Below are 23,891 nucleotides of genomic sequence, written 5' to 3' on the forward strand. Positions count from 1 at the left end.
CTCTCAAGTCAAATTCTTACCAGCTGTTGAAGAGATTCATGCCAGATCCAAAGTCGACGTTCTGATAGAGATCGGACCTCATTCGGCTTTAGCGGGTCCTGTGCGAGAGATCCTCGACATGGAGCTCAGCCCTCCCCGTAAGATTGACTATCTCCCAAGCTTGAAACGAAATACAGACGCTCTGCAATCAGCCTTGCAGCTGGCATCAGAGTTGCTGATCAGAGGCTGCGCTATCGACCTATCTGCTGTCAACCAGGCCAATGGAAAGAAACCCGCAGTGTTAGTCGATCTTCCTACATACCCATGGAATCACGAGCATTCGTACTGGCACGAGACTCGTCTGTCTCGAAACCACCGCCTTCGTAAGTTTGGTCGGAGCGATATTCTCGGCGTCCAGGCTGTCGATTCTAATGACATCGAACCAAGGTGGAGGAACATTATTGAGCTTGACAACTTGCCCTGGCTACGAGATCACAAGGTACAATCCGATGTCGTATGTCCAATGACCTTCTTCCTTACCATGGCCATGGAAGCAGCGCATCAGCATGCCCTCACAGGAGGTGTTCCCTTCACCAAGTATGTGCTGAGAGAGGTCTCCGTGGGGCAAGCCCTAGTCCTTCCCGAGTCCTCTCAGATCGAAACAGTGCTTAACCTCAGGCCACTAGGTGAGAGCACTCGCGCATCATCTGATCTTTGGTACGAGTTCATCATCTTCTCCTGGAACCAGGAACGAGGGTGGATGGAACACTGCCGAGGTCAGATCGCCGTTCAACTGGACAATCATTCCAACCCAGTAGAGGGTCAGCGCTCTCTTGAGACAGGACGGTCACTCGTCGTGGAGAGTAACTCTCGAACAGCAGAAGCTTCGGTGAACGGAGTGGAGTGCGAGAAGATCTACGAAACATTCACATCAATGGGACTTGAGTTTGGACCATCCTTCCGCAATCTTGTAGAATGTCGAACAGGCGCAAGCAGTGTTTATGGGCGCCTTCGGATTCCACATACCAAAGATAGGATGCCGCACGAGGCGGAGAGCGACTATATCGTCCACCCAGGGTTTCTCGATTCATGCTTCCAGGTCTCGTTCCCGATGCTCACCGAAGGTTTGAAGTTGCTCAGCGGAACACCTATAGCTTCACGGGTTGAAGAGATCTCGGTGTCTCGTGACATACACCGCATCAAAGACGAGCATATCGAGATTTACGGCAGCGGTGCCTCTAAATCATTGGTCGAACAAACCATCGGATCAATTTCTGTAATGGGTACGGATCACGACAGAGGTGTTCCCCTCATCTCTGTTAACGGTTTCACGTCCACAACGCTTTCGAACAAGGCTGTCGGACTAGACGCAACGGGAACAACATACCCCTGTTGGAAAATGGAATGGCAACCGCATCCTGATTTCCCGGGATCGAGCGAAAAAGGAGTCAACGGCCACACAAACGGCGAGCTAGCCCCGACAGAGGACCACGAACTTTCTGGGGACGTCCTCATAGTCTGCAGCAAGATACCTACCCGCGTGTCCCTCGCAAGACTCCAAGATACCCTCGGGCCAACAGGCACGAAACATCCTACGGTGGTGTCTCTGGCAGCGCTAGAAAGACATTGATTTAAGCAATTCCATTTGCATTTTCTTGGACGAGCTAGACTCTCCGATCTTGGCGACCCTCTCCAGCGAGGATTTTGATGCAGTCCAAAAACTCTGCTCGGCTCAGGGTTTACTGTGGGTTGTCCAAGATGCGAACTTGGAGACAGCAACGCCGAATGCCAATTTGATATTCGGGATGATCAGGACATTTCGCAATGAGAATGCTGGTATTCTGCCAATCTTACTCGACTTGGATGGGAAAGATCGCCTTTCCGCGGACGCTACCTCAGATCTCATCTGCAGAGTCTTCAAGGCGTCTTGGGGCGCTGAAGCCTCTGGGAGAGAAGTGGAGAGGGAGTTCATGGAGAGACATGGCCAGATGTTCATTCCGCGAGTTATCGAAGATAACGATGCCAGTCGTTGGGCTGTCCGACAAGGCAGAAAGGGAGATCCCGAGCTACAACCGTTCAATCAGGTAGACCGACCCTTAAGCCTGACGATTGAATCACCAGGGCTTCTAGATACGCTTTATTTCGAAGACGACAAGAGTGCCACGACCTCCCTGTTGGATGACTTCGTTGAGATCAAAGTCGAAGCAACCGGCGTCAACTTCCGAGACGTAATGTATGCGGTGGGCCAGATCTCCTCGGAGCATTTTGGAGGCGAATGCAGTGGTACAATTGCCGCCATGGGACGTTCTGTCTCGGGCTTTGAGATAGGGGATCGAGTATGCGCTTTGTCAAGTGGTGGATACGGTACCTTCGCCAGGTGCTCATCTCATCTGGTGGCCAAAATCCCAGATGCTGTATCTTTTGTCTCGGCGGCGGCGATCCCCGTGATTTTCTCGACTGCTTACTACGGTCTTGTGAACACTGCCCGTCTGTCCTCTGGCGAAACCATCCTGATCCACGCCGCAGCCGGAGGAGTCGGCCAAGCGGCTATCAGGCTCTGTCAGATGATCGGGGCGGACATTTTTGCCACGGTCGGTAGCGCAGAGAAAAAGAATTTCCTCATGGCCGCGTACAACATACCCGAGGATCATATATTCAATTCCAGGGATACTTCTTTTGAGGCATCTCTGAAGCATAGGACTTCTGGGAATGGCGTTGACGTGGTGCTGAATTCCCTAGCTGGAGAAATGCTCAAAGCTTCTCTGAACTGCCTTGCTCCCTTTGGCCGATTCATCGAGATCGGGAAGAAAGACTTGATCGTCAACACAAGGGTCGAAATGACCAAATTCACTAACAACATCACCTATGCTACTGTTGATCTGCTTCTCCTGCAAGCCAAGAAGCCTCAACTGACGGGTACAGTTCTGTCGGAGGTCACAAGTCTCGTTTTCAACGGGCGCATAGAAAACATCGCCGCAATTAATGCATTTCCTGTTTCCCAAATTGAGGCAGCTTTCCGTCTCATGCAAAGCGGGAAGTCGATGGGTAAGATCGTCGTTGAGCCGCGAGAGGGAGACCACGTCAAGGTAAGTCATAATACGCACGTTCACTACCCAAAGCAGTCCCGTCTTACTTCACGTAAGCCAGTGCGCGGCAATCTTTTCTTGAAGCTGATACTAGAGGCAGGCCGCTCTTCCAAAACTGGGTCACTCCTCGTTACGTCGAGATGCTAGTTACCTCATCACAGGTGGTACAGGCGGCATAGGCCAGGCTATGACAAAATGGCTGGTTGGGCAAGGAGCCAAAAACATCATTCTTGCTTCCCGCAGTGGGCTCGACAACCAAGATATCCGGGACCTAGTCAATGAGTTGGAGGGCCTTGGAGCCAGGATCGCCGTACTAAAATGCGACGTATCCAACAGGAGCAGTGTTGAGAGATTCGCGAAACAATGTTCAGCACTCATGCCACCAATCAAAGGTGTAATACATGGCTCTGCAGTATTCCAAGTAAGCAAGCTTTCTTCTGCCATCCCAAAAGATGGTATTCACTAACGCTTGTCCAGAACGCCTTATTCGAACAGGCAACTCACGAAGACTGGACCAAAGTGCTCGCGCCCAAGGTCGAAGGTGCATGGAATCTCCACCACACCTTTACCAACCTAGACTTCTTCCTCATGCTCGGCTCCGTCGCCTCCCTACTCGGCAACCACGGGCATTCCGCCTATGGCGCCACCTCCACCTTCCTCGACGCCTTCGCCCAATACCGCATCGCCCAGAACCTGCCCGCCGCGACCCTTGGCCTCGGCCCTGTTCGGGGCGCCGGCTATTTCGCCAAAGATTTCGACGCCCGCGCCTGGCACGTCGATAAGCACATGGGCCTGCAGTGGCTCGACGAGGATGAAGTCTTCGCCTACATTTCCGCGGCAATCCGAACGCAGACCGCCGGCCCAGGCAAAACGCGCAACTACCAATGGATCACGGGGCTGCGGCCCCATGACGACATGAAGGAAGAGCCCTTCTGGATGAGCGATTCAAAATTCTCCCACCTGCGCCTGGCATATCACGCGTCGCGTGGTTCGCATTCTGGGACCGGGCAGAAGGCCGGATCGCTCAGCCAGCAGCTTGAGAAAGCACCGTCATTTGAAGAAGCGCGGAAGCTGGTTTACGATACGCTGGCGGTCAAGATTGCCGATGTGCTCATGAAGCCCGTGGAGGATGTGAGCCCGAGTCAGCCCATGGCGAGCTATGGTTTGGATTCCTTGGTTGCGGTCGAGATTCGCAATTGGATTGCGCGGACGATGGAGGTCAAGGTTTCGATGTTCGATCTCATATCGGGAAATTCGCTGGAGATATTGGCGGTTGTGATTGTGCTGAAGTCGAAGGTGGTTAGCAAGGCGATCAAGAACGAGCACAAGGAAGGGTGAGCAAAGGGAGTAGGTAGATAGGTAGGTAGGTTGGTCGATGAAATTTGCTGAGAATTTTCGCTACGAGGGGAGAGGGGGTTGGAGGGAGGATGGATTAGGGGGTTCTGGCTTGTCTTCGTAACCCATCGAATGAATCATTAATCAGACCATTCCTCACTAATTGATTCCTTTTCTACAAGAATGATAGCCGCACCATGAATTCAAATATAGATACACAGTCATTCATACCACGAACACCATGCAGCATGATCTGTCACTAATGACAGCCCAATGAGTCGTGCTCGATATAGACATCGACAAAACATCGCATCACTTTCATAGCCGTTGCAACCACTACTACACATACATCTTCGCACCCTTCTCTTCATTCACTAGTCCGATACGAAGGAGATAGAGAAAATTCCCGCCCCGGTAAGAATGGCAAGAGTAAGCAGCTTGGACAACGCAGTCGGTCAGTCAGTCAGTCGGTGCACTCACTCCCGAGCCAAGATCCCCAAACTCTCCACTCAGCAAAGATAGAACCCAAAAAGGCGCGGGAAAAAAGAGGAAATCCCTATCCAGTCATGCCCCCTACCCGTACACTACCCCCGGCTCAAAAGACTCAGCTCCGTGACGAACGCATGGAACAATCAATCAGGACCGGAGAGATCGATCGACACACACCCGCCTATATTGTAGGCTCATTGCCGCACAGTGAGTGAGTGAACCGTGCCTACTTCCGACACCGTGTGAGAACTGAGCCGGGCGTCGATAGTGGTGGTTTGGGCCGGGCGCGAGTGCTGTCAACCGAGTGTAATTAATCTTGGCGGCAGCTCTCCATGATTAGGGTCTGCCGTAACGTAACGGTCTCCCGACTTCCTCAACACCGGCCCGATGACGACCGGAAAGTTTATGGGATCGGTCTCCATGACTACTTGGAATTTTGCCCCCGGATGACCAACCGCCCATGCTTTGTTCGGGTATGGTGCGGAACGAATCGTCGCGGGGGTTAGAGCCGGGCGAGGACTCGGGTGCTGTGGGATGGTGTAGCGTTCGTTGGTACGGGCCTCTGCTAGCATCTGATGAACTCGATCTTTGAAATATCGCGTGTATGATTCGACGTTCGGGCTTCTATGTTGAGACACACATCCCAGCTGCATCAGCTTCTATCCGACTGACGGAATCCGCGCTGGATGTACGATCGGATGTTGGTGGGAAAGAACACCGAGTCCAGGCCAGCACAGGCTAACGGGTTTGAAGACTTGGCGACGTGAGACGCACGGCAGAAGGTTTGGGCTTGGATCTGAGCTAGCGGTACTACGGCTCTAAAGGTCTTTGGAGAGCTAGGTACCAGCCGGTATCAGTTAAGTCGATGCCTGGGATCGTACTCGCTCTTTGTTGGCGTGGTTGGGGATATGACGGCGTTGGTACCCGGCTACGTGGAAGAAGCGGCATGTTTTTCGAAAGTGGGCTGTTAGGCTAGTCTTTGACAGATGAGAGGATCGCACGGAGCTGCTGGGAGGAGCACTAGGAGCGAAGGAATCTGTTGGGTTGGTGGGTACATGGGAGGTCGTTTTCGATGGTTGGGAGTTTCTAAGAGAAGATGTTTATTCGTTGCGGATTGGGAGACGGGTGCGGGTAGTATGGTTCCATCGGTGCCACTCGTGCTTTGTGGTGAGTGAATGCCTGTATGATGTGACAGGTGAAGCCTGTTTGAGTGGAACGCAGCTTTTTTTTAGAACTGTTGAGGGTTCGGCTGCTTGGGTCTTAGTCACTTTCATCTTTGAGTACGCATGAGGGTCCTGGAGAAGGAGCGTCAAATTACGCAAGTATTACAACAGTTCGATTTTGGTCTACTTAGTGTCATTTATTGGCTTCTCATCCATAGCCCCATCATCGCTATGCCGTGTGAAATATCAATATCGCTGACCCATATCCTTTGGAGTAGAAAGAGGCACTAGAGGCGCTGTTTTGGAAGTCGCCCGCCGTATTCGCTCAAGGGCAGAGGGTGATGACAAATAGATAGGTTCGGGAGTGAGTGGCAAAGGCGCAATTTGCCTCTCCAACTGGAATCTCTCCGACTTCACCACAGGATGCGGTGAGCGATCCCACCCACCGTTCAAGGAAGAGATCCTTTTTGGATAAGGATCTGTGGTGTTTGCAAAGGCTTGCAGTGGCTTCAATGGATACGCATTCCGGCCGCCTTTCTCGACGTCATTCTCCTCCACCCGTCCATTCAGGCTTTGATATAGAGCACATAGACCAGGTAGATTCCAGAAAGGCGAGCGTGGACTGCTGACTGCCCCACCACTGCCGGAAGATGTCTTTGTTTTCGAGGCCGAAGACTTAGTATGGCTTGTGACGACGGCCACGCTGCGGGTGATCAAAGGACGCATAGTCGGCAGGCACGCTCCGATAATCGCACAGCAGGATTCAACTGTACTCCAGACGTTGATGCCGAAACTGTCGTAGGTCAGGTCTGTGAGGCTCCAATTCGTCGCGAGGACCTGATGGATGCGGATGACTGAAGTTGCGCAGACACTGTCGTTATCAGCGAGGCTGTGTGCGATACACGGACGGTAGTGGGGGTCAACGTACAAAGCGCCGAGAAGAAAAATGCCTGTCAGGGACACCTTGACTCTCCTGCTAACGTGCAGTCGCCAAACCATAGGAACGGGGAGCAGAAGAAACACAAGGTCCAGTATGAGATTGCTGATCCCTGTGCCTAGCGCTGCGTCTCTGATACGCTGGCACCTTGCATTTTTAATGCTCTTATCCCAGGATGCCTGCACAGGTACGCATTGAAATATGGTATCCCAGAACGAAGCCGTCCACCATATCATGACCAGGGCGCCAGCAGCAAATAGAGCGATTCGGAACGGCTTGTTGACACTGAAGAGTCGATGATAGAGCAGCAGTAGCGAGATCTTTGTCAGTGTTTGTGCACAATAGTACAGTACCTGGGTCGCCAAAAGTGTCTTTGCAAAAGACACCAGCTGCCATGGCTTTATCAGCTCGATATGTCTACCGAAATTGAGATCGGCCGTTTGGTGGAGTACGACCGCTGAAAGGCCCCATTCGACAAGGAGAGCGGCCAAAATTGTCCAGTCATCCCACCACAGAACCGCCTTGACCAGTCGCCTGCATAAGAAGCGGAGGGCGACAGCAACAGTACAGAGCATGGAGACGGTGACCACTGCTGCGTATATGGCTGGCACACGGCTCTGCGCCAGGAAAGAAGGTGACAGTTTTGGAGGGGGACCATGCACTGTTGGTGATGACATCTTTTTTGTTGGTGAAGAGAAGCGTCGAGCGAGACTGCAGCGAAGTATAATTGGGATTTGCAAATTGTATGGCGGAGAGAAAGGGAAATATGCATGGAGGAAGCTGCAGTCGGTCTAAGAGAAGACCACGAGGGGCTCCGACTAACGGCACGGACCATATATTTGGAGCCAGGGCATTTCATACCAGAGCCCCATGGATTTATCATTGAAATCATCCCATTGGTTCAGTTTGCTGTCATGTGTGACAAACAGCGAGAAAGAGGGTCAGTGCTTCCACCTTACACGGGACCTCCATTCGGCCGTACGAGCCTTGTTTGACATAGCTTGTTTCAATGTTGGATCCATAGAGTCGTCGTCTCCGCCATGAGAATCTGCGGGGTTGCGGGGTTGCAAGGGATCTTTGATTGACCAAGTCTTGCACACTAAAAGACCTTCACCTTTCTTGAAACTAACGCTGTTAATGGAAGGCTGTGAAGACGGGATGCATAGAATGAAAATCTTGCGCATGGAACAAAGGGATTAGTTGCCGGAGATTAATTGGCAGCCCACCTAAATATGGCCAATCTATTCTTATGGGCCCCAGTCGAATGGTTTCTGCATTCTGACTCCTTTTCAAACCGGGATTTTGAGGATCAACACAACGGGGCCGTGCCGTTCCCTCAAAGTCGTATTGGTGAGGGACGAGCTAAGTGCATGGCACAGTCACTGATTGACTTGATCATGGTTAGACGAGATTCGTGAAATCGACGAGAGTAGGTGTCGAAATTGATGGGAGGTTGAAGGATTGATTAGCTATGGAGTGGTATGTAGGTTACTTATATACCATGTGAAGCCACGCTAGTGCCATATTGTCATTGCCACCGTGAGGGGTAGCTACAACACACTATGGTGCTGCAGCATGATTTCCAACAGTAGGCCAGCGTTGAAACATCTTAGAGGCGTGAAGGGCCTACGGAGGTCGGCACCAAAAGTCCTGGACGTGAAGTTCTCAGGGCCTGGAGGGTTACCTGAACAACACTCCGTAATGCGCCTAGAGTTGCTTCCGAATTGTAACAGGCCTGAGCCCAGGCTTTGGGCCCAATGGCCCAGTAGAGATCCCCATGTTCAACCTACATACACCCTCCCCGCAAGTAACTGTAGGGTCCTCAGGAACAGAATCACGGCCGCCTACGGCTGCTCCTAGCGCTGTTCGCCACAGTGGGACTGAGGGTTAAGGGGTTTCATGATGTAGCTGCTGTTTCAGATACCATCAAGTGGCTCTTCATCCGGTTTTATCTCTTTCAGAACGATTGCATTCTTTCCCACCCACCCACGCCGGTGTATAGCTATTATCTCCCTTGAGGTCTATGCCATAGGCATGGGAGGTTCTTGGCGCTGGTGGCGCTGGGGTACGAGAATACGCTTGTTCAGGCCTCTGTTCGGCTACTGTCCTCGGCGTTGAGACAGCCCAATCACTTATTCACATCCCATATGTGCCATAGGTGTGTGTGTCTATTTTGACCATGTCGGTGACGGCGAGGAAGAGGCCCCAGATCGCGAAGTGGCGCTCCATTTTCCAATGTGGTTGGTAAGGCGAAATGCCAAGCTGCACTTCGGGATAGGTATTCGTCCTGCTAGTGATCTCTTCCGTTATGATGCCCTTGAATCTTCCAAGGCCAGCATTCTCATAATGAAAACTGCGTTCATGAGACGTAAGAGGTCAGGAAGTTGACGGCTGTGGTAGGAAGTCTAATATCTAGAGCGAAGATCGAACATCGCGCAATGGGACTTACGCAGCGATCTTGTTAGATATGATTTATATTGCTTATACATACCAAATAAAGGCAGGAGATATAGCGGGCTTGGCTTGCCAACAAGACTTATCCTAATTTCCATACTCAAATATACTCAATAGTATATATAAATTCAGAAAAGGTAAAAGTAAAAGAGTCAAGTGTTAGGGGAAGAGATAATAGATGTATGAATATATCAAATTTACATCGAGAAAATAAACGTAGAAATAGCTTAACAGTAGTCAACGTAGTGTCGAACACTGTTAATGTATCTAGATTGAACAGAAGATGTAGTCGAATAGAAAAGAAAGACCAAGAGAGTGGAAGCGAGCGTGCCAACGCGCCCATCAAGTGCAAGGACCCACCGAGAGTACCCACAAGCCAAAGGAGTGCAAAAAGACCTGCCAACGGGCCCCGTGACGTCAAAGAACCACACAAGTAACAAATCGAAAGAGCGTGAAGAAGCATGCCAACGTGCCCAGACCGCGCACCAGAACCGAAAAGAGTGAACCATCGAGCAAGCCAGCATGCTCTCACGAAATCGGAAGGGACCAGCCCCGTAAGCCACCGGAAAAGACCGAACACACGCACCCCAGCGAACCCATCCAGTACGGAGCGCCCAAACTAAGCCCCCCAGCCACCCCATGCGGATGACGCAACCCACGCCTCTCCACGGACCCAACCGTCAACGCCTCCAACCCCACCCCCCCTCTTCTTCCCCCCACAGCACTACCCCCCAATCCACGCCACTCACCCTCCCCAGCGCGGGCGCGTACCCCAGCGCCTGGAACAGCTCCACATTGACGTCGATGCTCCCGTCCGCGCACCCCATGCACGTGTCCACAATCTTGACGTTCTCGACCGCGATGTGGGCGTCCGGGTTGTAGATGGTGATGGTGGTGCCGCAGAGGGGGTTGGCGTTGGGGTTGGCGGCGTTGTTCATCTGGAGGTGGGAGATGGCGACGATGTTCTCGCCGGGGGCGGCGGCGATGTTGCACGAGGAGAATTGGGCGACGGCGGCGGGGGTGTAGAAGGTTAGGTCGCCGGAGTAGGCGGTGGCGAGGGGGATGGAGATGGTGAGGGCGGAGAGGGCGAGGGTGCGGGCTTTCATTTTTGGGGAACGGGGGTGGGTCGATGGGGTCTGGAGTGTGGTTTGGAGTGTGAATGGTTTCTTGGTTAGATATTCGTATTGCGTTGATGATGCTGTCTGTTTGGAATTTTATTCTGGGGTGTGAGAGTTCTTTATGTAGGAAAAGGTCCTGATGGCGAAACACGAAGGAAGTATATATGGTGATGTATGGGAATGCTAAGATGGCGAAGGGGAAGGGAGGCTTTCAGGGTGATACATAAACAATGATGATACTGATCCTATGTTCTGGCTTTGTTCAGGTACAGAAGTACAAAAATGAGACAATAAGAAGCGCAACCCTGAAGGCGAAGACACAGGCAGCGCAAAGAGAGCACTGAAAGCAAGTCATTGGGCCTCAACAAAGAAAATGGAAGCATCAAGCGATTATGAAACAATGAATGGGAATATGTTGCCATTGTACAGTCCTTCAATATTGTATGGCTCCGACGGAATTGCGTCACCAAAAAGTGCAGAGCTTGATGGCGAAGTGAGAAGACAGGATCCATAGTGTGCAGAAAGGAAGTCATCAGACCTCAACATGGAACATGGGGCATCAGGCTGTAAAAGTAGGTTCCTGGATCTGTTTCAACAGTACAGCGCCAGGTTATCCTATGACTCTGATGGCGAAATACATGCATGTAACACGGAGATGGGTGGCAGAGCCGCGCGGGAGCCTCACCCAATGGTACTCTGAAATGGAGTCCGGGATGTGCGTCACGCTTCTGTGAAACCTTCCGACTCGAAGAGAGGAGAATATAATCTCGGGGCCGGAGATAGGTAGCCGGAGTGTATGTCAAACAACCGCGGGGTCTGATTGGAGAGATGCGCGACGCTTGTTTAAGGCTTGCCACTCAAGTTGTAATGAATGGAGTTTCCCTGTCCCCAACCAGGAAGTAGCAGTACTAGTCAGCAGTAAGTGGGATCTGATTCGGGCAATGTGCCACTGTTTCGAGAAAATTTACGAGGCAATACAGGTTCCAATCAAGGAGTGTTGGTGATCTTATTACGGATTCGAGATTGATGACATCGACATCAACAGGAAACATATGCGTCCGCGGTATGAAGATCATGCGGTAGCAGTCACCGAACTGGCTTTGCAAAGGTCCCTCCGTCATACATAATGCTTCTTGGTGAAGGAGTGAATTTGAGCGAACTCATTAAGCAGGGCGGACCGAAAGCAAACTGAAAAGGTCGTCTGACGGTGGCTTGAAAGGCGCGAATCTCAAAATGGGACAGTCGTATCGCATCCAAATCGTGAGGCTCAGGTCAGGTGGTTGTAAGATTCTCCCCCTTATGTAGCTCGTTTCGTTGCATTGGCTGACCTGCGGACCGAACAGCCACTTAATCAGCTTTGCGCATCCGGAGCTCTAACAAATGGAACATGAAAAGTCGAGAGCGGATGCTACCTTCATGGAGAAAACGATCGTTCTAGGGCAACAAGGCGGACTGACCTACTCTATAAATCACTTCATGAGGTTCTCTGGCCAACCATTCTCAAGATATCGCCCAAAAGGTCTCCTCCATCCTTGATTATGAGGTCTCCAAATGCGGGATCCTTAATCAGCATACCCATCTCGTAGCCCACATACTGCGTCACCAAGTTCCGGACGTCCTCCACGCCCTCTCTCAGTTTGCGGGTGTTGGCGTAGACATATCGCAGAAGCGCAATGATGTCTCCAGTACGCTCGGGGTACAGAGTATGGATGGCTAGTGTTGCATGAAGCTCCTCCAAGGCTAAGACTCTGAGCTGTTGGATATCGTACTCATCAGCGAAGACGTAAAGCTGCGCGTGTGAGAGGAACACATCTGTATAATCCTCCTCTGGATGGTGGTTGGGGCGAGGAGGAGGAATTTCAACAGCACTTTGGCGGACGGTGTATCTGCGGCTGATAAAGGACTCTTTGAGCCCCCCTTTCTGATCTAACCGGTCAAAATGGATTACTTTTTTCAACTTCTTTCCTTTCTTGTAGGATGACGCCAATGGAGCCTCCCAGGACATCGGTTCCGGCTCCGGTTCCTCTTCGGTGACCGGTGCAAAGTCAAAGTTCTCCTCGGATGCAAAGTCTGAGCGTCTCTCCTGGAAAGTCAGCCTCCTGGGTTGTAGGGACAACTTCATCGTGATTCTGATTCCCAGATGTGCGTGGTGACGGAACCTCATCAGTCGTGAACTCGGCGGCGGTGTAATACCCTTTGTGAGCCCATTCGATGAATCGAACAAAGGTACCCTCATCAACATCCTCTAGAGTGGCGAAACCCTTTTGAGCTTCTGCCACCGGAGCATGAATCATACGGTCCAGAGGCTTAGAGTGGAGAGAGACGAGATCAGAGTGGATGTAGAGGGGCTCGCCTTCGACGATGAACTTGAAGGGGGCTGAGGCGTAGACACTGCTGAGACGAGTCAGGGAACGTTTTAGGCCAAAGGGTGGAAACGGCGTACCTTCTGCTCTGGGCTGCCATCTTGAGTGTCAAGAGTATATTGAAGTTCGACGAAGTGGTCGGACAAAAAACGCAACCAAGATGCTTGGTCACAAGTCAGTATTTGAGGATCGACAACCTTGGACAAGACTGCAGGGTTGGTGATTGTGCAGAGGGAGAAGCAGCGGTGAGATAGAGGGTAGGCGAGGTGGGGTGCCCTGCATCGGCGTGTTCTCTTTCCGGCATCTTGCAGCACCCCAATGACGAAGCCCACTCCCAGTGTGTGGTGATGGGCGACTTTCGAGCTGCGCGCATCCAAGAGAAGAAGTAGCTGGAGCAGTCCCCTTTGGAGCCGCACTGACTAGGGTGCAGGAAAATGGAATCGTTGTCAAGGTTGACCCTAGAACAGCTGAAGAGAAGCCTCCTGGCAATCAGTACTCGCTTTCCGAATGAGGTCCTTCAAAGGGTCTCAGCAACAAGGACAAGCCGTTGTGGACTGAGCTTAGAGGCGAATAATACAAAATTCAGGTCTTCTGGATTTTTAGGAATGGACTTTATCGCAGGGCATTCGAACACCTTGCTCAGTCTCTCATGCAGTCCGCGGCAGATATCTGGACTTGCGCAAGTGTCTTTCCCCACCCTTTGCTACGAGCACTTTCGCTCATAACATCAATGTAACCACTATTGCCCCTACCAAGCCTGCGTATGCCATAGATACTCCTGCACGAATGTTTCCAGCCACACTCTTCGATGTACCTCCTCCTATACCATCTGTACCCGTCTGTTCCGGCGCCGGACTCTTCGCGCTCCAAGTTACGCCAGCTGAATGATTCTGCACGCTGATAGCGAATATATTGCTGAACACCGGATTATTGTTGTTCTTTGTAAAGCTCGAACCGTTCGAGGCATTGAAAATGTCGAAATCTTGAAGGATGAGCTGGCAAGGGCTGTATTCCTGGAAAGTCGCAAGTTCAAGGAGGTAACTAGATTCGTTGGCTAGAGCGAAGGTAGTGAGGTTGGATCCGTAGTCTGGTCGGCGGCTGGCGTCTGCCATTGGTAGCCCTATTAGCGAGGGTTCAGAGAGGCGGAAGGTAACAAGTGAATACATACATATGGGGCTGGTTGTAGCATTTCGGATCCAGCACTCAATTGAGAGACTTGGCGGGTGGTGGGGAGCAATTGAGGTCCAGGAGACGTCGATGCTGTCCTTGTAGGATGTGAGGATGGTTTGGTCGGTTGCGTAGGTGGGATAAGTAAAGTTGTATTCCTGATAGATAGAGGGGCTCTCGGAGGCATAGTTGGGTGATACGGTGGTTTGTGAGGATGCGAAGCTCGCACTGTGGAGGAGGAGGAAGAGGATCGCTGTGGCGGATGGTTTCCGGGGAGAAGGCATGGTAGCTGGTTGTAGAGTCTCACTGCCTCTGGAATGGTTTAGCTATTGTATAAGAGGAAATGTAGACGTTGCTACTATTAGGGTCAGGAAAGTCAGGAATTGCAGCACTGAGAAGGGAGACAGAGATGACAGGATTCCATGTGTGGAATCCTTTTGAAGACATATCAGACGGTTCGAGGTCACGCTAGCTAGGGCCGCCCCAACAGCGACCCGTTGCACCAGAAGACAAACTAGTCTTTGTATCGCCTCAATTGTTGGTCGAGAGAGTAGGCTATGTCGCCGTCACAGGATTCGGAGAGTTGATGCTCCGGGATGAGAATGGCAAAGCTTAGAAGCCTGTCTGGTTCGTCCCCGCAGGATACACGAGCCCATTATTGGTTGCAAAGGGCCGAGATCTCTTCCCTCGCTCATACAACGTTGTGGGCGTTGTGGTACTCAGCGCAGTGAAACGTTTCAGAGTGCGAAGGATTCTCATGGTGGGCCCATTGTTTGGAAGGCTGAGTGCGCTTACCGCTTGTGGACTAGTTTCACAGCAGCCGCTACTTGACCAAGCGCGCCGCTAAATTTAGATGCCTGTCCCATATCTCCAAGATCTCTTCGAACATCCAACGCGTTGTCGAAATCTTGCTTTGATTGCCCTTCTGACCTCGCACAATGGTGAGACCTTGTCTCAATAAGGTGATGAATTTGGGCGATGCACAACTTTCTCGACCAATCTAAGATCCTTCTTCGCCGGGTCTCCCTTTGCTTGCGTACGAGCCCATCGTGATGCTCTTCCCTTATATGCGCAACAGGGCAGCCTCCAGGGGAGAAAGCACGCAAGCTATTTTCCGGGGGTGGTAGGGTAGATGCTGCGTTTGTTGTCTGTCGAAAAAGCAGAGCATAATCCAATCTGACGAATTCTTAGAGTAGAATGAACAAGGATACAAGGAGAGGTCTCATTGGGAGTCAAGAAGATAAGAATACGCTCCCACTACTACTCTCTACCCTCGATGTCGTGGTAGTCAAGTTTGCAGAATTTGCGGCCCCGGTACCACACGTTTCGAAGCTTTGCACTTGAGATTATGGCTCAAATCAGCCTTCATTACAGTTTTGTAATTTTGTCTTCGCATGTTCTCGAATCCTTCGGTGCTTTTGCCGTCATTTGTCTGACACTCCGTGAATGAACATTTCGTTCCTTCGTTGGTGTTGCAATAGTGAGAAGCAGAGAAATCATCCCATTGGTCGAACCACCGAGACTGTCATCGTACGATCCGTAGGAGCGGCTATGCAGCCATCCGCTCGAGATCTAAAAATCCCAGCCACCGGGTCTTCGAGGGTCAATCAAGTTACCATATGTTGAGCGGTAGGATCACAGTAGGAATTGTGCTTCCTGCACAGATCAATCTACCTGTCCTTTGTTCTGGTAAGATGTCATGATAAATGTTAATCTGAGTCTCCTTTGTCTGCATTGGACCCGTGCAACTATCGATCATACCAGAGACAGATACGCCTTCCACTTGTCGATCAGGTAGTCGCTGAATCGCAAAGCCTTAGATCGGATGGGGTCCGTGCAAACACAGGCTAGCCTCCGCGGCCCCCAACAACCCACCAGCCTCTTCCTCCCGCAGCTACAATGTGTTGCAAATTTTTGAAACACTATCTAGTATCACCTTGGGGGTAGAATTTCAATCTGCTCAGCCTTGAACAGCATTGGAGTAAACACGATGTTGCAACAACTTCACCCATTTCGGTGCAAGAAGACAATGTGTATAAAGTCGGTCGACCGCCACACACATCGATTGAAAAATTATCTTTTCTCAGAAGCTCCAATCATTAACCACTCATCCATCCAAGCATAACATCAACCGCACATCGAGATACTTCTCTAGGCTCGTAGCCATTTACCACATACGTCCCTCGCTGTCCAGTCATGCATCGACTCCTTCTATTCCTCGGTTATGCACTAGCAGCCCAAGCAGCGAATCCACTTCTTACGAAAAGACAGAGCGGAACTACTGGGGGTGAGCCAGGCATCAACGCATGCCTGGATCCAGAAAACTCAGCTCCAAACACGGTATGGCAGACCCAGCAAGCGTAGTCTAATCCACAAACAATTTTGCTGATGGAAAGGACAGAAATCGACAACATGTACCCCCAAGTATACAATAGACGCACAAGGAGACTGTGGTCCGCTAACATACGATAATTCTGTAAGTCAGTTCCTAAGCTCTTTGATAAATTCCCAGCCAACATTCGTTCCAGTGCAGAGCATACTGCCAAGTCAGTGTCCAGTGGAGCTACGGTGTCGAAACACCGTTCAACCGCACTTTCTGCCAGAACGACGATCCAGTCTGCTCGATCACAAGCACTTCGACTTCGACGGTCACAAACTCGGTCAGTTTCAACGTTGGCGTCACTCTGGGAACGAAGAGAGGTCTGGAAGGACGAGGAGAAAGCTCGGGACCATCTCTGGGAGATCTGACAGCAACGTTCAATGCCGGCGCTACGTGGACGTATGCCACCTCGTACGCTGAAGCGATTGCAGTTGACTCTGAGAGACCACCTTTGAGCCAGCAGAAGTGCGGGTGAGTAGAAACCATAGTCTCTATACTTTTGGTGGCTGACAGCCGACTAGATACTGGACTTTCATCCCATATTACGTTACGTAAGTGCCCTACTCCTTACTCCCAGTACCGTTGTCATCTACTGACGAACATGCAGCTCGTGCGGCAGTATCACCGTCGGCGACTGGACCACTTCCTCATCCGGCGAAGTGACGACCGGCGGCGCAGATGTCACAGCCGGCTGCACCAACATCAAAACCACCGGCGACTGGTGCCAAACGGTGCCCATGACCGATGCCCACGGGACTCCCTTAGGAGAAACTATATTCGTGGCCGCAAGCTGCTGTGCTCACTGGCCCATTGGTTGGTGTCGCCAGGAATCAGTTTACCTGATCGAAGGCGTGAGCAACAATGCCACGATTTACAACGATTACAAGATCGCGCATACGAACTACGATATGACTCAGCCGATTGAGAGTTACTCAAACATCACCTGTATGGCGGGTGAGTCGCCGTACAATGAGGATAATGGACCAAGTGGGAACCCTGCTGGTCCGGCCTGTGCGCCAAATGATGTAGGGGCTTGAGCAACAATCTCGACATACCTCCGCAAGAATTACGAGGTCACAATACGAATAGCATAACGCCGCACCCTTCTTTTTCCTGGCATCCACGTCAAACAGCTCTCAAGCTGAAGCCTTACTCCCTGCTTGAAAAGGCATTCATCTGCGCCTTTCAGAACCAGTCGACCTAGCCAGCACCCATCATCAGCAAGTCCTCAGCCCGGTAAAGCGTCTTAGATACCCACTTGTGCCAATAGAGAACCCTTTAGTCTTGCATTGATTGAGTCTTTTGGTGGAGTCCAGCGCTACGATCCATTCTGTATAACAGTGCATTGTTCGGCGTTTGACGTTCTTGGAATGGAGGTTACGAGGGTATTCCTCCGGTACATATATGTATGTATCACCCAGCGCATATAGCAGTCATTTTCAACACCTTATCAGAACTTGATGTTCCCAGCCTGCAGGGACTGCAATACTCCAAGCGCCTCAACTACTGCCTATCAAAACAAATCCCGCTGATCCACAATATCGCGCTTAGATCAGAAAGACAGCCGTACAAGCGAAGCGTGGGCTCTTAACATATTCTTGCAACGCGCGTACCGACTTTGACATCAGTACTCTGTTGTCAACTTCGTAGGCGTCATGTTTGAAGCCAAAGTAGTAGGCATTTCCCTCCTCTCCCTCCTCTCCGCCGCCATTCTCTCCCCACCCTCAACCCCTTTCAACAATGCCCCGCCACTCCCACAAACACTCTCTCCCCCACTCCTCCCCAGCAACATCACCCACCCACCCAGCAACACCACCTCCAACGTCCTCCGCATCCAATGCGACGGCACGCGCTACGGCCGCAACCTCAGCCCCGGCAGCTGCCGCAACGTATTCCACCACATCGGCAAATCGGACGCGCAGTCCACATTCGCGGAACGGCACACCGGCCGACCGAACGACGTGCCGCTGCCGTGGCGCATCTTGAGCGACGACGGGCGTTGCTTCGTGCAGCCGCTGCTGCTGATAGCGGCGGCGACCGGCCACGCAAGTTCGACGCAGATGGTTCAGGCGGCTTATACGCTGTTTCAGACGTGCGTGGTTGCCAGGGGGCTTGGAGGTATTGCTGCTGATATCGGTACGTCTATTTTTATCTGACGAGTCTTCATGACATCCTCTACCCCCTTGCGAGACATCTCGAAGGGGCGTTTTTGGGACTTTCATTAAGAGCTCCCTCACTAGGTGGCGACAATCACCTCAGCGTGGTCATCGCAGACTACGCACCCAACGTCCGCTGCGACAGAACCGCCACACCAGGCCCGCCGTGGGTGTCCTGCCTCGTCATCGTGTCGGACATGGCAGCGACGAAAGATCGAAAGGTGTTTGGGGACAAGAGCCGAGATCCGCGCGTTGAGGTCAACCTGCCGTACTTTTTCAAAGCCAGTGAGTGAGATCCGTCTGCTGCTTACGTCCGGTCTTCGCTTGCGTGAGAAAAGCACTGATGTCGTTTGCCGTTTCCTGTTGAACAGTCGACGCGAGGTGCCAGGCTTCGGTCGAGAGTAACGGAAAGTCAACGAGTGCGACTTGGTATGAGATATGGGAAGCCATGGCTGCGTTGTCTTCCATGTGCGTTCGGGCTCAGGGTAAGGGTGGGAAAGCCTTCGGTCTGGGTAAGTGCTCGGTGAGTGTTCGCCCTGAAGGAAAGGAACTGAGCAGAGGTTTTAGGCCTTCGGAAGAACATATTCATCCAGATCTCCGACGAGAATCCAGATCTGAGTCGGCCTGCTGCAAACGTTGCCAATGTCTCTGCATCGGCTGCTTTGTTGGGTCTCGAGGCGTCCAACGCTTCCTTCGAATTGAACGAGCCAGAATGGGCACCTAGTCCCTCTGTTGAGGTTTCAACTGATATCTTGCAAGGCAGTAGCTCCTCAGTTGTGGTTCGTGGTGATGTCAATTCAGATAGTTCAGAAGACTGATTGGGGTGATCTCTCCATTTGTGGTCGATCTTCCACTAAAGTAGGCCGCTGATTGGTAACGGTCAACCGGCTGGACTCCTGTCACCGAAAGGTGTGCATAGTCATGTGGAGGTACTCGTCTTCTCTCGGTAGCAGTGCCAGATTAATCCTTTGTTCATCATATTGTCAGGTGCAGATCTGTTCAAGAGAGTTAGATTAGACATCTGCAAAAGATCGTTTGCGGGCAGCTGGTACCAACTCTTAAGCAGCTTCGAAGTATAATACAGTGCCTTTGTCTTTGCATCCCTCATTCAAATATGCGAATACTCCTCGGGGGCGAGCCTTGTAAGGTTCAACGCACCGAAAGACACTAGGGACGAGTGTGTGTACGAAGGCGGCTAGCACAAGAGTGGATCCTATTCACAAGCGACGCATTTGATAGGTAACAAATCATGGGCCCGAAGAGTGCGGTGGTACGTGCCGCCAAAGAAGCGTACGAGGTCGCCCGGGACTCCGATCAAGTGTACCTACGGGTTGCATACTCCAGCTGGATTCGAACGGTGCAATATTGGGGCTAGTACGGGTAGCAATCATGGGCATGCGTCAAGAAGCACCTGTTCTTTTCAATATTCCTGAATAGTAAGTCAAAATGACCTGATAAGGCTGGGTAATCTTTTCATAGAAACTTGCGTCACCATGCATAGTCGTCCCCCACCATAGCCTTGTGTTCCAAAAGCCAGCTGTTCTTTTCAGCATCGTGCTCTGTTCATCAAATCCAAGTTCTCGCGCCTTGAAAGTATCTTCTTCGTATCTATAGCTATCTTGAGCTCGCATCAACAGAATCGAATCTTTGAAAATGGAGATGGAGTCTCTGCATTCACGTACCCCGGACCACACTGAGACGGCTGAGCCTGGGCCCGCTCGCGAGCCACCAGCATACAAAGATGCGCAGGTCTGGAAGGACCTCGAAGCTGAGACTGGCTTTGCTTCCTGCGCGGATTATATGGAGTTCTACAAGAATGTTCGCCCTGATTTCGAAGACCGGCTAAAGCAATTCCGAAACTGTTGTGGCCGAAAGATCTCGTGACCGCACAGGAAGGGTTGCCCCCTCACGCAGGACGGGCTCCGATCGTCATCTACGACCTGTCAAATCATGAGGAACGTCCGGAATAGCCTGAGTCTTCGTCGCCACTGTCACTCAGGAACTGAGCTCATTCAAGCTCTACGTGAACCACCAGCAAATGTTCGTGTGCAACTCGTGCTTTGGTCATTCGAATTTGGGCCGCTCAACCAGGAAATGGCGGAAGCTTTGATCTTGGGATTGAAGTTAGATCCCCATCTTCTAGCAGATTATGATCGCTTGGCGAGGACTAAGGATTATCACCCTCGCAGCAAGGGGTTTACTTACTTCTCAAATCAAGAGTGTAGTAGGAAAGGATACCGTCACTACTCTGTCACGAAATTTTATGCCTGAAAGAGCGAAAATGGTCTTTGTCCTGCTAGTAGCATTTCGAAAGGATGCTTTTAACAAAGACTCTTCGGCCAAAAACATCCTTACTGGAGCTGACCAAGGAAAACCACCATTTCATAGACCAGGCTCTTGGAGAGAGTAGGGGAACTAAAGATGATGATGCGACAGAAGGAGGGCAACTCTATGCTAGAAGTGTGAAAATTTTCATGGCGCAAGGTCAACTTGCCACTCCAAGCACATCCTTCCTACTGCTGGCGGCTACGTCGCCTCTGCTTTCTACCGAGGCTTACCGGGTACAAGACGCATCCGATGACCTTCAAGGTACATACAATAAACTCGCAAAGAACAGAATCCAGGGCCGGGATACCTCAGACAGGTCCCATGGGCAATTAGACAAGGATCTAGAGATACAGCATCTAGACTTACGTCGGACTTTGGAGGAAGGTGAGGCCCACGTGAGCCAAATTCTCAGGTACCAGCCCTGTGAAGTCGACTTGGACTGGTCCAAAGCGCCTTCGTACGTGAGTATCAAGGCAGATTGGAGAAGTCTCATTGATGAAGCGCGTCGTTTGGAAGCCGAAGTCCGAGACTATATGCAACTTCAAGTTGGGGATCTGTCCTTAGAGGAATCGCGGAGATCCATTGAATTATCAAATATTCAAATTCGTGAATCCCAAAGTGGTAAGTTTTGAATGAATCCTTTATAGACTCACGCTAACATTTCGTAGTAAAAATCTGTCAGTACAGGAAGACGTATTAAAAAGATGAAGTGTATTAACAATGTCTTAGTCACAATACTCGCCTTTGTATACGTGCCTCTCAATCTTGCGACTTCCATATTCAGTATGGATATTCAGCAACTGAATCAAAAGGGACAAAATCTTTGGGTCTTCTTTGTGACGGCCGTTGTAGCCTTGTTGGTCACAGGTGGCTCCTGGGCATGCTCAAACTCGGGTTATAAAGCAATGGCATGGTACAAGGAAGCGGCAGCAGTCAGTGGAGCATACGCAAAGAAGGGGGAAAAGCAGGAGCATGGATTGCTGCTTCGCATGGCCATGTTGGTATGGCTCGTGCGCAATGGTCACACGGTCTGGATGTGGAAGTCACGAGCCTGGTTAGCCATTTTAATGAACAGCAAGACTCGTGGTGAATGGTCTTCGGGGGAGTCGATAAAAAGCCAGCATGTATCTATGTTTCGAAACACAGTCGATCCGCCGAGGTGACCCCGATGAGGGCACAGGTTCCTTGATGACCCTAATATGATGCCAACTTGGTCTCCTTTATCAGGGTAATCTTATCTTTCCACATTCAGCTACTGCAGTCACTGACCAAAATCTATTAGATTTCGATCGTGGTTTTCTAGATCGAGGAATTCCGAGCGTGAATCTTCCTCGCCTAACCGACTCCTCAGCGCCCCTCGAAAACAGACGCTGGCCCAACCCCGAATGGTTTGCATCTTGACCCTCAAGAGCAACGAACTACACACCAGCAAATCTGAAAGCTTACTGTGTAACATCCGGTCATGCCCCTTGTCGATGAGAAATGGTTGCGTTGCAAAGAAAGCAATGTTCTGCCAAGACGTCCTACTGCGAGGAAACGGGAGAATATTTGGAGATCGAGCAGTCAATCAAAGACGATGAGCGATAGTGCTTACACAGTGTAACACGTACCATATATCTTCAACGTGTTATATGTGATCTCACTCGGTCAATTGCATGTGGAGTTGGCCACTTATAAATTAGGTGACCCATTAAACACATTCTTACTTCCCGCCCTCTGTCTGAGCCAGCATAGCATCCATCGCACTCCCATAAGGGAAACCATGTATACTAGCCTCCAAAATAGACGTCGTCTCAATCAGCCTAGCCTTCCCCTTCAGCTCCTCCACATCCCAATTCGCGCACACAAACTTCCCCTTCAGGAACCTCGCCTCCTTGCTCGCCAGCCACAAGAGAAAATGCGCCGACAGACTCACTGCAACGGCTTCAGTCGGAAAAAGTCGCATCCATCACGGACAGGAGAAGACTTACCGTCGTCGAACATTGCCGGATCGATTTTATCACCAAGACCGGAGGATCGGAGCATGTCTGTGTCTACAGCACCGGGATGGGCCGAGACGACGAAGAGGTCCGGATTCTCGACCGAGACATACTGGAGGAGCTTTAGTTGGGCGAGCTTGGAGCAGTTGTAGGCGGAAGCGCCCATGGCGAATGGGCTGGACTCTGGTACAGTAATCAGGTTGGCGTTGAGGGCGATAAGAGAGGCATCGTTGTTTCGGAGGGGGAGGAAGGCACGAGTGGTGACCATTGCTCCTTTGACGTTGGTCTAGGTTCCATAGAATCAATGTAAGCCATCGTTTGTATAGCAGGAGAGTAGCGGGTAGCTCAAAGGGCGCCAGAACATGGGGGAAGCCAAGTCGCACCTCGAAAACGCGCCACCAGTCCGTAGGATCCGACTCCGCGACGGAACGCGGCTCGGCAAGGACCCCGGCGTTCAGGATCAGCACATCCCACTTCCCGACCTTCTCTGCTGCCTTCCCAACGGCAGCTTCGTCCGCGACATCGGCGGTATGGGTGGTCACCGAGACAGAAGAGAACTCTTTCTCGATCTTTTCCGCTGTTTGGGACAGAGTGGCCTGCGTGCGACCGAGCAGGACAACGTGTGAAGCTCCTGCGGCCGCATAGGCTCTGGCGATCTCGGGTCCTAGACCGCGGCCGCCGCCAGTGACGACAATTGTTTTGTGGGCAACAGAAAGCTCATGGCGCGTAGGAGATATGGCATCGTAGCTGGTGGAGTGGTAGGCTTCGGTAAGGGAAGGGAACGGAGGCTTCATCTTGATACAGTAGAGGATAAAATAGTAGTGCTACGACATGGTGAACTTGGAGATATGAAGTGAAAGTACACTACTCTTTTTGTATTCAAGCGTGATATATCATCAATCGGCCAAGCGAAAGAGCGAACGCCGAAATCTGATGACTACCCCTCATAAGGCCGAG

The 23,891-nt window shown here is 51.3% G+C and overlaps 12 protein-coding genes across 12 annotated transcripts; 6 read left to right on the forward strand and 6 right to left on the reverse strand.

Moving 5' to 3' along the window:
- Positions 1 to 118: 118 nt before the first annotated feature.
- On the forward strand, positions 119 to 1,609 carry HO173_005457 (uncharacterized protein; the record flags this gene model as incomplete). Its single annotated transcript, XM_037307374.1, has 1 exon — positions 119 to 1,609. The coding sequence occupies one exon, from the start codon at positions 119 to 121 to the stop codon at positions 1,607 to 1,609; it is 1,491 nt and encodes a 496-aa protein (XP_037165712.1).
- Positions 1,610 to 1,784: 175 nt separating this feature from the next.
- On the forward strand, positions 1,785 to 4,403 carry HO173_005458 (uncharacterized protein; the record flags this gene model as incomplete). Its single annotated transcript, XM_037307375.1, has 3 exons — positions 1,785 to 3,065; positions 3,166 to 3,486; positions 3,543 to 4,403. The coding sequence occupies 3 exons, from the start codon at positions 1,785 to 1,787 to the stop codon at positions 4,401 to 4,403; spliced, it is 2,463 nt and encodes an 820-aa protein (XP_037165713.1).
- Positions 4,404 to 6,298: 1,895 nt separating this feature from the next.
- Positions 6,299 to 7,666, reverse strand: HO173_005459 (uncharacterized protein; the record flags this gene model as incomplete). Its single annotated transcript, XM_037307376.1, has 2 exons — positions 6,299 to 6,923; positions 6,981 to 7,666. 2 exons carry the CDS (start codon positions 7,664 to 7,666, stop codon positions 6,299 to 6,301), a joined length of 1,311 nt encoding a protein of 436 aa, XP_037165714.1.
- Positions 7,667 to 9,680: 2,014 nt separating this feature from the next.
- HO173_005460 (uncharacterized protein) lies at positions 9,681 to 10,549 on the reverse strand (the record flags this gene model as incomplete). Its single annotated transcript, XM_037307377.1, has 2 exons — positions 9,681 to 9,698; positions 10,193 to 10,549. The coding sequence occupies 2 exons, from the start codon at positions 10,547 to 10,549 to the stop codon at positions 9,681 to 9,683; spliced, it is 375 nt and encodes a 124-aa protein (XP_037165715.1).
- A 1,486-nt stretch (positions 10,550 to 12,035) lies between these two features.
- HO173_005461 (uncharacterized protein) lies at positions 12,036 to 12,566 on the reverse strand (the record flags this gene model as incomplete). The annotated part of the gene is made up of 1 exon (XM_037307378.1): positions 12,036 to 12,566. One exon carries the CDS (start codon positions 12,564 to 12,566, stop codon positions 12,036 to 12,038), a length of 531 nt encoding a protein of 176 aa, XP_037165716.1.
- Positions 12,567 to 12,606: 40 nt separating this feature from the next.
- On the reverse strand, positions 12,607 to 13,024 carry HO173_005462 (uncharacterized protein; the record flags this gene model as incomplete). The annotated part of the gene is made up of 2 exons (XM_037307379.1): positions 12,607 to 12,952; positions 13,005 to 13,024. 2 exons carry the CDS (start codon positions 13,022 to 13,024, stop codon positions 12,607 to 12,609), a joined length of 366 nt encoding a protein of 121 aa, XP_037165717.1.
- Positions 13,025 to 13,643: 619 nt separating this feature from the next.
- HO173_005463 (uncharacterized protein) lies at positions 13,644 to 14,375 on the reverse strand (the record flags this gene model as incomplete). Its single annotated transcript, XM_037307380.1, has 2 exons — positions 13,644 to 14,029; positions 14,093 to 14,375. The coding sequence occupies 2 exons, from the start codon at positions 14,373 to 14,375 to the stop codon at positions 13,644 to 13,646; spliced, it is 669 nt and encodes a 222-aa protein (XP_037165718.1).
- A 1,912-nt stretch (positions 14,376 to 16,287) lies between these two features.
- HO173_005464 (uncharacterized protein) lies at positions 16,288 to 17,508 on the forward strand (the record flags this gene model as incomplete). Its single annotated transcript, XM_037307381.1, has 5 exons — positions 16,288 to 16,431; positions 16,493 to 16,567; positions 16,620 to 16,942; positions 16,993 to 17,022; positions 17,079 to 17,508. The coding sequence occupies 5 exons, from the start codon at positions 16,288 to 16,290 to the stop codon at positions 17,506 to 17,508; spliced, it is 1,002 nt and encodes a 333-aa protein (XP_037165719.1).
- A 618-nt stretch (positions 17,509 to 18,126) lies between these two features.
- Positions 18,127 to 19,445, forward strand: HO173_005465 (uncharacterized protein; the record flags this gene model as incomplete). Its single annotated transcript, XM_037307382.1, has 4 exons — positions 18,127 to 18,607; positions 18,712 to 18,912; positions 18,999 to 19,139; positions 19,195 to 19,445. The coding sequence occupies 4 exons, from the start codon at positions 18,127 to 18,129 to the stop codon at positions 19,443 to 19,445; spliced, it is 1,074 nt and encodes a 357-aa protein (XP_037165720.1).
- An 835-nt stretch (positions 19,446 to 20,280) lies between these two features.
- Positions 20,281 to 20,511, forward strand: HO173_005466 (uncharacterized protein; the record flags this gene model as incomplete). Its single annotated transcript, XM_037307383.1, has 1 exon — positions 20,281 to 20,511. The coding sequence occupies one exon, from the start codon at positions 20,281 to 20,283 to the stop codon at positions 20,509 to 20,511; it is 231 nt and encodes a 76-aa protein (XP_037165721.1).
- A 431-nt stretch (positions 20,512 to 20,942) lies between these two features.
- HO173_005467 (uncharacterized protein) lies at positions 20,943 to 22,118 on the forward strand (the record flags this gene model as incomplete). The annotated part of the gene is made up of 2 exons (XM_037307384.1): positions 20,943 to 21,576; positions 21,685 to 22,118. The coding sequence occupies 2 exons, from the start codon at positions 20,943 to 20,945 to the stop codon at positions 22,116 to 22,118; spliced, it is 1,068 nt and encodes a 355-aa protein (XP_037165722.1).
- A 539-nt stretch (positions 22,119 to 22,657) lies between these two features.
- HO173_005468 (uncharacterized protein) lies at positions 22,658 to 23,728 on the reverse strand (the record flags this gene model as incomplete). Its single annotated transcript, XM_037307385.1, has 3 exons — positions 22,658 to 22,869; positions 22,926 to 23,220; positions 23,318 to 23,728. 3 exons carry the CDS (start codon positions 23,726 to 23,728, stop codon positions 22,658 to 22,660), a joined length of 918 nt encoding a protein of 305 aa, XP_037165723.1.
- Positions 23,729 to 23,891: the final 163 nt, after the last annotated feature.

Source organism: Letharia columbiana (assembly GCF_014066305.1).
Source record: "Letharia columbiana isolate WasteWater2 chromosome Unknown Sc0000015_s0, whole genome shotgun sequence".
NCBI classification, from domain to species: domain Eukaryota; kingdom Fungi; phylum Ascomycota; class Lecanoromycetes; order Lecanorales; family Parmeliaceae; genus Letharia; species Letharia columbiana.